This window comes from Cyprinus carpio, chromosome B19 (assembly GCF_018340385.1).
Source record: "Cyprinus carpio isolate SPL01 chromosome B19, ASM1834038v1, whole genome shotgun sequence".
In the NCBI taxonomy this organism is placed as follows: domain Eukaryota; kingdom Metazoa; phylum Chordata; class Actinopteri; order Cypriniformes; family Cyprinidae; genus Cyprinus; species Cyprinus carpio.
The window spans coordinates 12,201,864-12,216,277 of NC_056615.1; the positions used below are offsets into that span (position 1 = coordinate 12,201,864).

At 37.2% G+C, this 14,414-nt stretch overlaps 1 protein-coding gene across 2 annotated transcripts in view; it reads right to left on the minus strand.

The window, feature by feature from the left end:
- Positions 1 to 13,924, minus strand: part of csmd2 (CUB and Sushi multiple domains 2) — a 285,162-nt gene extending 271,238 nt beyond the window's left edge. Inside the window, exon 1 of one of the 2 annotated variants that reach the window (XM_042745309.1) lies at positions 13,207 to 13,924. In XM_042745309.1, the coding sequence (XP_042601243.1) occupies positions 13,207 to 13,390 (184 nt within the window). In that variant the 5' untranslated portion in view covers positions 13,391 to 13,924. The remainder of the gene's footprint in view (positions 1 to 13,206) is intronic. The other variant, XM_042745310.1, reaches the window with a different exon arrangement.
- Between the last annotated feature and the right edge of the window lie 490 nt (positions 13,925 to 14,414).

The following is a 14,414-nucleotide window of genomic DNA, read 5'->3' on the forward strand; positions in this document are numbered from 1 at the left end:
TTCCAAGCCAGTATAAGTTTCTTATGTTTAAGACAAAAGCTTTTTTTTTTTTTTTTGAAGAAAATTTTGAAGAATTTTGAAGAACCAAAGTTGTTGGTCTCCATTCACTTCCATATAGGGAAAGAAATACTATGCAAGTCAATGGGGACCAACACTTTTTTGATTACCAGCATTCTTTAAAATATCTTCTTTTATGTTCAGCATAAGAAAGAAACTCATACAGGTTTGGGACAACATGAGGTGAGTAAATGACGATAACATTTTCATTTTTGGGTGAACTATCCCTTTAACTATACTTTTTTATCTATTAAATGTTATTAGATTTTTAACAAAAAGTGAATATTTTGTAAACATTTTAACATACATTTTTCATGTATAGTTAATATTTTAAAAAGTTCTTTAAACTGGGCTTTGAGTTAGAATAGAAATTATATGCTACCTCAAAACAAGACAAAAATAACAATACTACAAAATTAAAATTCAGTTTGCTGGTCTATGGTTTAATTTGAACTGTTCTGAGGAAAAAAAAAACTTATCGCAACGTGAGGCATGTATAAATGTACGAAGTGGTAAAGTCTTGATTGATTGCACTTTAATTTTAGGAAGCAACTTTAGTGTGACTTAATTAACATTCATAAGCAAAGCTTTAACCATAGAAGTATTCATAAATCCTGGATTGTTTTGTTTTTCTTTTTATGGTTAATCGATTGAGTGTATAAATGACAAATCTGAATAAGAAAGCTTAACAAAACTTATGACGTTCATTTGGTTCCAGGAATTTGTTTTAAAACAAACGGTTTTGAATAAGAAATGGTTCCCGATTCCTAACTCCATAAATAATTCACTTTTATAAAGGAATTAAGTGATTTAGATTCTGTGAAATAATATATAAAGGAAGCGCAAGGTAAATAGCATATGTCTTGCTTGCAACACGATTATTGCTTATTAGCGTGTGCTTAGAGACGTCCTGTGCATTGTGAATTGGGTTGGTACTAATTTTATCAGTCCACCTGTCTTCCTGCACCTGCGTAATTTATATCCCTGAAATTGAAACGAGACATGTAGCAAACACATGCAGGTGAAACCTCCCACTTCTGACAGAGTCAAAGCTGAGGCTAATGCTTCACCAGCCATAGTAGATAATCTTTACAATCTCTGAAAATGCATTCTCTTTAGCTTTGCTGTCATAGCTCTGCTGTAAATTGGGCACCTAAGAGACAAATGGGTCTGACTCACCAGTTTTCATAAGCACTTCAAATCGATCATATTTCCTTTTTTCAAGGACCAGTAGAAAATGCCATTATGGCCTGAGTTCAATTACACCATACCAACAAGGCAGATGTGAATGGGGATTTCAAATATGCCAGCACAAGAGGAAAAACAACCTTCTTAGTTCCACAAATCTCTCTATGTACAACCAGCTGCCTTCAAATGTGTCAAAGCATCGGCTGCAGACTCCATCATATCTGCATTAACCGAAGAATGCCTGTCATTACAATGGAAATCGGCAACCTCAGCTTTCCTGGGTAAAACCATACATTACGCAAATGTTTGTGCAATGTGATTGCAGTAAACATTAATAGAAAAGCAAATGCTGTGGAAAGAGGAGACAATTAGCTCTACTTTAGTGAGGTGATGTATTTGTTGTTTTCATTGGGTCAACAGATAATCGAAAACAGCTGGAGTCAGCATGACACTTCCAGGAGTAGATTTGAATTATATTAGTCTCTACAATGTTTTAACATTCATATTTGCATATTTATCAGGTTTATAGCATTTAAGTACAAGCACACAACTTGCTTGTTGATCTGAGGAAATGTTTTCATAATAAATTGACCTACAGTACAGAAGCTACTTCCATCACATGATATGTTTTCTTAGTTCATGCATTTTGCAGGAATCAAACCCATGACCTTGATGTTGTTAGTGACTAGGGGTCGACCGATTATCGGCGTTGCCGATTATCGGCGCCGATATTAAGCTTTTTTATTGTTATCGGCATCGGCCATTTTCAAAACCGATTTGCCGATAAAACCATTTTATTTTGAAATGCGCGATCTGGCACTGATCCAGCCCAGCCGCCTCAGTCAGAGCGCACAGCTCTGTGGCCTAGACTAAGCCCCGCTCATCGTCCGTCTGATTTGTTGGGAGTCACGAGCCTGGCCAATCAATACGGCTGGCGCAGCTGGAAAATGTTCTGCAATCACAACAAAATCACACTACCAACCTAAGTGATCATAATCACACACCAATATTAGTCGTGGCCTAATGGTTAGAGAGTCGGACTCCCAATCGAAGGGTTGTGAGTTCGAGTCTCGGGCCGGCAGGAATTGTGGGTGGGGGGAGTGCATGTACAGTTCTCTCTCCACCTTCAATACCATGACTTAGGTGCCCTTGAGCAAGGCATCGAACCCCCAACTGCTCCCCGGGCGCCGCAGCATAAAAATGGCTGCCCACTGCTCCGGGTGTGTGTTCACAGTGTGTGTGTGTGTTCACTGCTCTGTGTGTGTGCACTTCGGATGGGTTAAATGCAGAGCACGAATTCTGAGTATGGGTCACCATACTTGGCTGAATGTCACGTCACTTTCACTTTCACTTTCAATAAGTTATCTCTCGAAGGTAAGAATGCAGTAAACGTTCCTGAAGTTGCAATAAATCACTACACTGAAGTTGCAAAACACCTAAATATAATCGATTTATGATGACAAGTCCCGTTCAGTTATTATACTGTGAATTCCCGGTCAATGTCCGTCATTGCAGTGATATGCTTTAACGGATCATCACATCAGTGCTGAGATAGTGAAACTAAAACCTACTTCTCTCACCATTCGGCCAACTTAACGTTATATTGTGAATAGATTATCAACACGAATGAATTCACTCACGTCTGCTGCGTTTTTTTTTTTTTTTTTTGTGTTGTTCACATAACTTCACTGAACAGCGTCCGTTCCGTTAGGGCTCTTAGTCAAAAAAATTGCGCATATTTGGAGAAATATTGCTTTATTCTAACATGATTGCAAAATAATTCATCATACAGATACAGAATTACCATTATGCAATTTTGAAGAGCTGAAAGGGCATCAAGCGCGAGCTCTGACGCCCTGACGCGACGCGAGCTCCCTATTCCTGATTTAGTTATCTCCGCGGCCACGCTCTCTCATTTGACTAATAAGGGTGCGATTTGCCGGGGGGGATGGGGGGGATTTCCCCCCTTCTGGTCTATGCATCCCTGCCTCTGCTGAATAACTTTTATCCCCGGTGGGGATAAAAACATCATGCAAACCCGCTCTGACGTCCAGATCTGAATCAAATGATTCGCGATACGCGATCCCATTGAAGTGCATCGAAACAGAAAAATCATGCTACGAAACAATTTAACAAATTATTAGTATCAAAAAAAACCTCCGTTTTTTTTTCTCCCCTCCTCCTAGATGTAGCTAATTTGTTTTTGAATAACCGTGGACATTAAATCATTACAATTAATAGGCCTAACGTAGGCTTACAATGTTTTTATTAAACTGAGATCACACTAAATACAATTTCCGTCGTATTAAAAACATTTCATAAAATTTTTCAAAAGCATCCCCCCCTCTGTTTATTTCACAAACCGCACCCTGTAATAACCCTATGCTAATAGCGTAAATTGTCAATAATCTCACATTGCACGTTTCTGGATGACGCTGTCCTGTATACTTCCTAGTTTGTATCGCCGAAAAAAACAGTCAAACAAACATTTTACACATCAAAAAAAAAAAAAAAAAAAAAACTATTACAATATGGGGTTGTGTGTGATTTTAATGCAATTCTGGGTTGCAAATAAAATGCTAAATATAACACACACACACACACATATATATATATAATATATATATATAGAGAGAGAGAGAGAGAGAGAGAGATTACATTTATTTTCCATTATTTGTTCATTTTGTTGCTGTTTAAATTTGCTTTAAGTTTTACTTTGTTTATAGGATGCTGCTGATGGATGCAAGTTTTACTTAGTTTACAGAATGCTGCTGATGAATGCTCCCAGCACTTTTTATGTTTGTTGTTATTATTAATATTAATGTTGTTATTATGAACAGTTCTCAGAATTAAAGATGTGTTAAAATAATTTAAAGACAGTCTTTGTCAGAGGTCTTTTTATTCTTAATTTTGACATTAATTTTCATTTTTACACTTGACACATATCGGTTCAAAATATCGGTTATCGGTCTCCTTGATCTGTAATAATCGGTATCGGCATCGGCCCTGAAAAATGCATATCGGTCGATCCCTATTAGTGACATGCTTTATTGTATGAGTAACATCAAATACATTCGCCATCAACACAATGTATGGAAGTTTAATGAATATTTAATGAGGTAAACTCTGATGCTGTTTATGATTGGCTGTCTGTTGCTAAACATGTTATTGGCTCTGCAGTTTAAGGTTAATCCGGTTCAGTGATAAACCCAAAGGAGTTTAAAAGAGTATTCAGAAAGCAATATAAATTAAGCTCAATCACAACATGTTTTCTGGCATAATGTTGTTTTCCTCAAATATTAATTTTGACTTTTGGGTTGCACTGAGATACTTAGAATGAAAGCAAATTGTGCCAATCTGCAAACATTAAAATACTCAAAAGCACTGGCAAAAATATGTGAACATGAAGGAAAAAATCACTTTTTCTGTTAAAGGTAACAATGCCTAAAATTCTAACATGACCATAAACGGATGAGAACAGCTCAAATAATAGATCATTTATAGCATAAATGTTAGTGCTTTAAAAATATGATTTTTAGCTTCACATTTATGCTTGTAAATTCTCCAAAAATTGGTCCCATTTACTTCCACTGAGGTATTCTCAATGCAACCTTGATTTTTGCTTTTTTAAAGAAAAGAAAAGATGTTAATCAACATTGTGCCACAAATGCATTTGATACAGTCAAATGCGTGACTTGTACTGAATCGGAAACACTGCTTTAAGAAGATCTAGGGTCAAACACAGTGTGAAAAGACTGTTGAAATGTTCATCACAGCTACAAAACCAAACAAACAAACAAAAAAAAATGTTTAATTGCAAGAAGTCTTTTATTATCACGGGCATCAGCTCAAACACCTATTAGGTATTAGGTTCCCATTAAATATGCATCCACAGTGTCTACTAAGATATGCTGTTTTGCTTGTATGAGGCGAATGTTTTAATTCAGCCTGGAGCAGAAAATGATTTTGACCTGCATGTTGAAGTGACTTAGATATTCATTACATTATGAATATTACAGGTTAGTGTTCTGTTTCTTAGCCATGAGCAAAGAATGCTTTAAAATGGACCGGATGGCCTCAGTATCTCAGCGTTTCAAAGAGATGTTCCTGACTGAGCAGAGAGCACACACAAGGAGTGCATTTCAGGCAGAATTTAGTGCACTTTCAGCCCCATTACGGAGCCACAATGGCCCAGTGTTCAGAACTAACATGGGTCTTCAATGAAACTGGCTTCGGTCGGCTCCAGCCATCGTAGCTTTGTGCTGTTAATCTCTCTGCCTCCTCCTTCTAGCGCACAGGCAACGACTGAGGGCCAAACCATTGAGGAATTACCGAATTACTCATGCTGTTTCTTTTTCAGGGCTTAAAACTGCATAGCTAAGCATTGCATTGCTTTTCTCCATGATTGAAGTTGTGTCTGCAAACAAGCTTGTTTAGATTCTCCTTAAATAAACCTACAGTTCCTTTTATGTGGCTCTGAATGAGGGGGTGAACAGGGAATGAATGTGGCCCTGTTTGTTTATTGTGCAGAGGCAGTATGAAGGTGTCCCCATGCCAACGGCTAAGACAAGAGTGAGAAAGAGGATAGACTTTTAATGAAGAACTCTCTGTCGCCCCTCACTGATCGCCATTCTGATAAATCAGTCCTCCTTTCTTCAAGCCTGTAATTAATGGATTGAAAGGTTAAGATGATTCTAGGGGACTACAGGTCCAGATGGGCCCAAAACAATAACAACAGGATCGATGGAGGTTCAAGTACAGTAAATTCAAGGTATTCTTATATATAGGCGTAATTGTTGTTGTATTTTATCCATAATGGGATAGAAAATTGCACAAGGAGTGATTCAGAACTGTTCAGTCTGGTTCATTTGATTCATTTTTATTCTTTCTTACAGTACAACTCTACAACATGATGCTGCTTAACATCCAGCTTTGTTTGCCATCCATGTGTCACTGGATCGATGCTGTTTTAGTAATAGAATAATTGAGGTACTAGAGAATTAAAATGATCATCTACAGAATGCTATTGATTGTCTCGTAGGGGAGAGGGTAATGACTCGTGCTTATAGTTTAATGATTTGTTCAAATAGTCCCTTGAATTTAAATTGGCTTAACAGAGTGAATACACACTCTGAAGACAGTGTGGCATCACGTCCTGAATGTATACTCAGTCTGTATACCTTTAAAGAGATGGTCCATCCAAAAATTCTGATTCTGTCATCATTTCTCATCCTTATGTTGATCCAGACCTGTATGACTTTCTTGCTTTTGTGGAGCTCACACACACACCCACCCACCCACACACACCCACACACACACACACACACACACACACACGCACCCACGCACGCACGCACCTCACAACAAACAAACTCAAACACACACACACACCCATGCACACACACACACACACACAAGGAAGAATGTTTGCAACCAAGCAGTTTTGGTTCCCATTGACTTCCACTGTACTTTATGTCCAAACAATGGAAGTCAAAGGGAGCCAAAAGTGTTTGGTTAACAGCATTCTTTAAAATCTTTTACATTTCACAGATGAAACAAATCTTCTAAATAATGACAAAAAAATAATGACAGAATTTTGGTTTGGTCACATCCACAAAATCCTCATTTTTACCCTCACGTGAAACTCCTAATCACATAAAGGGACACTTTTAAGGGACAGTTTACTTAGAATTTCTGAGAAAATTATGTCATAATTTATTCAGCCTTGTGTTGTTTCACACCTGTGTAGGTGATAAAGAAGATATTTTGAAGAATGTTGGTGACCAGCTATTGACTTCCATATTATGGAGAGAAAAAAAATGTGTTTGGTCAATTTTCAAAATATCTTTTTTTGTGTTCTACAGAAGACCTTCCTTAAGAAATATGCTTCTACTATTTTCTTTTTGACCTGTTACACTGAACTGTTAATATATACAAAACTTTTGGGGCATTTATTTAACTAATAATACATAATAATACGTTGGAATCCAAATAAAGCCCTAAATTCCTATTCCAACATATCCTGGAGTTTTCCTCCCAGACATGGAAAAGAGGCGGCTGACAGGTATGTTTGCAGTGACAGCGGCGCTGCACTGACACGGATTAGAGCGGATAACAGGCTGCTGCATCCGGCACACTGCGACCTGACGGCTGTCCGCCTCACTCAGGTCTGTGTGTCTCTAAACACCCGTGCCTATACCTCACTCTTGTTTTCTGTCCTGCGCTAATTCCCCACTCTTTATCTGTCTGTGTCCCTCCTTATCTTTTGGCATCAATCCATTTAGCTAGCCAGTTCATTGTGTGCGTTAAAAGACGGGGTGAATATTACATTCTGTATGAGGAGAAAAGCTGGAGGTAGTCTGCTGTAACTAATGGCACCCCTCGGTGGAGCTCTGCCAAATAAAATCAAATTGCAGTCCTTTGACTGTGATGCATCGTGCTAAAGAGGAACAGAGGATGGAGGGGCACAAAAGCATAAACGCCAGTGTAATGGAGAGAAAGAGAGGGAGCACAGAGGAGAAACAAAGCAGTTTCAGGTGGAGGAGACATAAAAGGATTAACTGTGTAATCTAATCACAGTAGATAAAAGATAAGAAAACACTACATCAAAGTTCTGAAGAGGACCTGAAAGTGACAGGCAGCAAGGCAAAAGAAACTTCAGTTGTCCATCTACAAGAGATAGCAGCCATTGGACGACAGGAAGAGACCCACACGTTCATATCCTCTCAATGAAAAAGCAAATGGACTGCTATATTATCACTTCTATCATAGTTCTGGGTCTTAACTGTTACAGTTGGAAAGTTGGAACGTTTCAAAGAGAATTCATTGTGAAAATCTGGACAGAAAGTATGAAATTTCAATTAGTGAACTACTTTTTTATTATTATATTACCAATATCTATGACTATATTTTTCACATACACTACCATTCAAAAGGTCATTTTTAAATGTTTTTAAAGTCTCTTATGCTCACCAGGGCTGCATTTATTTGATCAAAAATACAATAAAAACAGTAACATTGTGAAATTCCAAAATGACAATATTACCATTCAAAATAACTGTTTTCTATTTTAACACATTTTAAATTTTATTTATTCCTGTGATGGCAATGCTGAATTTTCAGCAGGCATTACTCAAGTCTTCAGTGTCACATGATCCTTCAGAAATCAATCTAATATGCTGATTTGGTGCTCAAACTACTGCTGCTATTTTATTTTTTATTTTTTTTTGGAAACCAAAGGATTCTTTGATGAATAGAAAGTTCGAAAGAGCAGTATTTATTTGGAACATAATTATTTTGTAATATTATAAATGTCTTCATTAATTTTATGCCTCTTAAAAATAATAATAAACAAAAAAAATATTAATTAAATAAATAAAAAAAAACTTTTGATCAGTAGAGTACATTATTTATGTGCTATCTCAGCCACCAACACAGAGAAAATCCAACAAAAACTTTACAATAATAGGCCCATTTGTCTCAATATGCTCCAAATCATGTTTAACCTTGAATCACTCTTTGTCCAAAAAAAAAAAAAAAAAAAAAAAAAAAAAACAATGTATTTTAAAGTACACTCTAATAAACAAAAATACAATCTGACAACTGAAGACTAAAAACATTCACATACAAAATTCACTCCATGCCTGTCATGATGCCAGTTTCAGGTCTCAGTGCAAATGTCAGGTACATATTTGCCTTGGTTTGTCTTTTAACCTGGGTCTTAGCTGTGTACTATGATGGAAGCCTACAAACATTTTACTGATCCGAGCTGAAAACCTCTTGAGCCATAATAATTGTCATATTTGCATTTCTATATCTATGTAAATGTATCTGACAGAATATGTGGGCATTTCACAATCACTATACTCAAACAAGAGAAATGACAATGCAAAAAACAGCTACAAAGAAAATGAAGTCCACTATTTTTGCTATTTTACATATAGAAGGTTTCACATTACATACATCTTGTATGCTTCACATGTTTTTTTTTCTTAGTTTTGCATGTTGTGTCTGTGTGCAGAACTGTCTTTACTGTCATTTTTCTTCGATCTGTGCTTCATCAAAAACATTTTAATATCCAGTGAATCCTGTGTAATAATAACTTGACCTGTTGTCCTTTACTTTAAAAGGATAATTTTAAAGTACCCCCCCCCCCCAAAAAAAAAAAAATCTGCTAACATTTATTAACCCCTCATATCATTTCAAACTTGTACAAATATTTTTTTTTTTTTTTTTGAAAATGGAACTCTTTTTTTTGACCCCATTGACTTCCAATGCATTGACCTAAACACATTTTTTGTTATGCAGAACAAAGAAGCTAGCAAGCTGACAACATGAGGGAAAGTAAATTACAAAGTTATTAATACAGAAATATCCTTTTAATATGACGACCATGAAGTCACACTCATTTTAACCACTTCTTTTAATGTGCTAAATAAGTGTTTGATTTTAACCACAGTGCATTCAAAGGAGGGAAAATTTTGGTGTACTATTGATGTACAGGTAGCTGTGTAAACAAATAATCTCACTCCTTGCCAAAGGCATCCTTCAGTCCTTTGGGAGCTGTATGCAAACAACAGACCTGTTTAGTAGTCTTTACTTTTAAAGTCTAAGCAAACAGATTGGCAGGTGTTAATTTTCTTGGAACGGGTTATGTTTGCTATAAAAAGAGAATGGAGAGAAAGGTATGAGATGGATAAACATGACATGAAAAAAATAGAGGTTAGCAAGTAGGAAAGTGACAAAAAATTAGTGAAGGAGTTTTCTGTGACACATAACAACATTTACATGAGTGTAAGATGTTTTCCCCTTTTGAGAGAACCAGCTTGTGCTGTGCTGTACAGCCGTGCTAAATGCTCTGGTGGGAGCTGTCCATGGTCCTAATTGGAATGCAGCTGGTTATTGCAACTCTAAGAGTCAAATCAGGCTGATGGCTACATTCAGACTAAACATTTGGTGTTACTTTGTTCTCTCAGCACAAAATATGTCTAAAAGGCCTTTGTTTGCTAAGGCAGATTTTGAGTCATTTGTAAAGGCAACCAGTGGAAAAGATGCAATGAGCAGAGCTGGAGGGGAGCTGTCCATGGTGCTGAAGTGTCACTGAACTCTACTACCCACAATCTGCTCTGAGCGATTCCTTCATGTCTCCTTTAAACACCTGTTACTGCTCAGCTGACAAATGTATTGTGCTTATATTGCACTGGACCTTAGCTTGAAAAAAGCACAGCTAAAAAAAGAGAAGACTGTTTCAAAACAAGAAAGCACAAGGAAGCTTGAAATGTCCTCCATAGCGTAATCTCAAAAGTTACGAAATTTTGTACATTCAAACAACCAAAGGGACTTGCCAAAACTGAATACATGTGGCAAGCTCCCTCTGACATGATGAAAAGATTTCTCTGCACGCTTACAAATTCCCATGTTCAATAGAGACTTACACCAAGTTGCATCATGGAAATGCATCAGTTTTGTGACTTTGACCATTTTATGAAGTCAAGTGTCATTGACTATCAAAGATTTTCTGGTGAGGAAAATAGGATTGAGCCAAACATCCATGATGATGAGTTGTTAGTGATATTGTTTGGGTAAAATATGAAAAATCGTTTCATCTTGAGCACTTAAATGTCTCCAGAGCAGCAATTTTTGAGGCTGAGCAAGAGCACATGATTACATAAATCACTTCTTTTACAATATATGACAGAAACAGATTAATGGGATTCTTTTTTTATTATTTATTCATTTATTTATTATTATAAACACAACACAACTGCCATCTGGGACAGTCAGAACTTAAGGCTGCATAAAACATAAACATTAACTGAACTGCATTAAAATAAACATAAAACAATTTAATGTTCATAATAAACAAAAATTTTTAAATTAAACCTAAATTAATGTGATGATTAAGATTATAAGGTGATTTATTCTTTTATTTTTTAACCACAAGAACATGAGATTCACAATATTTTAATTTATATTTAATATTTATAAATATATAAATATTAAATGTAGCTAATACACATTTATATAAATATATTCTATTTTACAGTAAAATTACATGAATATTCTCAGAAATATTTAAATTTTTACCTACTATATGGTAAGGTAAATTAGAGTTAACTAAAACGGGTCGAATTGTTCATTTTCCGGTTAAAACTGTTTACATATTTAAGAACATTTCATGCAATTTAATGTATATGCCCTGTTTTCAATCAGCAGTTTGTCAATATGCAATGACCCTACAGGTTACATGCTGAGTTCATGCTGAGCCATGCCCCAGTAGCTGAAGAGGCGTTATATTTGCATTTCCTATAATTTATTTATTTTTTTTTTTTTTAAGTCAGTTTTATTTCACCAGCCATAGTTTATGCGCTAACACGAAAACTCTAAAAGGCTTACAAGATATACTCGGTTTATTAATGAAGCATGAGAGACTCCACTGCCGGTGTTGTGGCCATCTTCGACTTTCTGCCAAATTATTACTCCCTCGTTAAAATCGCTACCTGATTGCCTAATCCTAACCCCAACACTAATCCTAACCGCACACCTAACCCTAAACCTACCAATTCTAGTGGGTAATAATCTGGCGGGGGTCAGAATTCGGCACTACGCCGGCTCTGTGTAAACGCAGCTATTCTGAAGCTTTAGTGCCGCTCAATGGAAAAACAGGGAAACTGTTCAACGGCTCCGCGAGCGCTTTACAGACTCAGTCAAAGACGCAGAACATTCTGCTCTTAATATTACTTATTCGACGCCGTTAAACACATAAAATGTCGACCGGCTTTGTGGATTCGTTTACCACTTTTATCACCATGTCCTAAGTAACATCAACTCTGAGGAAAACAAGGCTTGAATCGCAGTAGCTCGAGAGTGTTCAATATGCTGCTTAATTAAAGGGATAGTTCAATAAAAAAGAATGTATAAAATTATCTGGCATAATTTAGACATGGCATTTGACTTATTTTTGAGTTATTTTTCGCCTATGTCGAACAAAAAATGAGATGTTAGAACGACATTCACGGTGTTAAAAGGGAAACTATAAATCCTTTCAGTGTATATCATGACACTTGTTTTTAGCTAATTTTGGGTTTAAAACCAATCAGCAATCTGACTACAACTTCCCGTCAAGGTAAATGACGGATGGATAGTTGGTTGGAAATGCCAACCAACTAAAAAAAAAAAAAAAAAAAAAAAGAAAGAAACGCAACAAACAGGCAAATGATTCCTAGGATAGCTAATGACTTGGACGATGGAATGCACACATTTTAGACGGAGGAAGAATATCCTATTATGGTAAAATAAAGGTTGAAAATAGCGCAGAGTCAAAGACCTGTTTTGTTGGCATGAAACCCCTCTCTCTCCAGCCTCCACATACGCCCCCCTTCCTCCCAAACTCACTCATTCACTCTTGGCTCCCACACTCACGAAATCTTGCGCCACACACACATTTATATATTTTCAGAAATGGTTCGTCTACATCTTTATCCATTAACCCATTTTGCCTTAAAACTAAAGTACCACTTCTTGCGCACCCACCAAAAATCCAACATCTTGCTCTGAGGTGTTATTCAAAGCATAGTGCAACATATTATGCCAACATGGGGCAGACCAAGGTTGGCAAGAAATAACACCAAATGCACTATGGAAAGTAGGCTACACAAGGCTGTTTTAAATTAAAACACTTTCACGCACAAATAAACGGCACACTTGGCTACTGTGTGTAAAACCTCTTCATGTTGTTGACTGGTATGTTTCTCTAGTGAGTCTGCTGCTTATATCCAATGATGTCTGGTAGATCCGTTTCAATGAAACGCATGACCCGACATTAAATGGCATAGTGTTGGCACAGAATTGACAATGGCAGCACTCAATCCACATGTCAGGGGTAAAAGGGTCGCATATGTAGCCTCCAAGAGGGTTGCGCGCACGGCAACAGGACCACATGCAGCATAACGGGAAACTCACCCTTAACCGAGGCAGCCAGCAGCCCCATATAGAAGAACAGCACCCCGCTCCAGTGATGCGCCTGTACTCCCACCTTCATTAGCGCAAAAATCCTTATACCATCCAGTTTCCTCGTCCCGTTATATGTACATCTGCACTCTGTCCTCACGATTCCCGTTCTGTCAGTATTCAAAGAGGCGCTCATGGTGGGCTATTTTTTGGCAGGCACGGTTATCAGATGGTTTTAAAAGGAAGATTCACTTGGTGTCGGCGCTGAGAAAAATCCCAGTGCATGGAGACTGGACCCTCGCAGCTGGACTGAACCATCTCAAGCGAGCCGCGGGGTGAGCGGATTCTAATAGACGCGTTCTCTTCCTAAAACCTGAAGAGCTGATATTGTGAACTGTATCTGGTGTCTTCAAGCCCACGAGAACGACGGATAAAGTCTCGAAAGCGATTCAAATGGATGATGCGGCACACGCCCGTACACTTCCCCACGCGCGCGTTTAAGTTTATTTTCCAATTAATACAAGGCTGAAAATCCACGTTTCTATCTTTCTCCCAATGAGTCACTGGTAAAGGAGCGCTAGGATACACTCGCTGTCATCGCCCACTCGTGGAAGTTTACAGCCTTCATCACTGTCTAAATCATTTCCAGGCGTGAAAATATTCGTTAAGGGATTTCCACCCCTGGGCTCACTTTTTCAAGAGTTAAGCAAATGAAATGAGGAGCGCGACTGCAGTACGAGCTCACAGCGTCTCTCTCTCTCTCTCTTGCTCGCTCGCTCGCTCGCTCCATCACTCTCTCACCTTTGCAAAGGTGTGCCAACAACATAAACACTCAAGTATACGATTGTGTCTATGCATAATAATACTATAGCCTATATTTAATTTGTTATACACTTGATTTGATTGAATGCATAATATAATATAATATAATATAATATAATATAATATAATATAATATAATATAATATAATAACAGGCCTATAAAACTGAAAGACAAACTTATTGCTTAATACGCAATGAAAGAAACAATTTACGGAGCAACAAACATAATGTGAAATATAACCATAGGTAAAATATCATGAACATCACTCGGTGTTTAGCCTAGTTAGGACACATAAAGTGTCTATTTATTCATTTATTTATTTTCTTACTGTTTTTACTTTAGCCTTAGGCTAGCTAAATTTTGGCAATTTTGTAGCATTGTATTTCTCTCTCTCTCA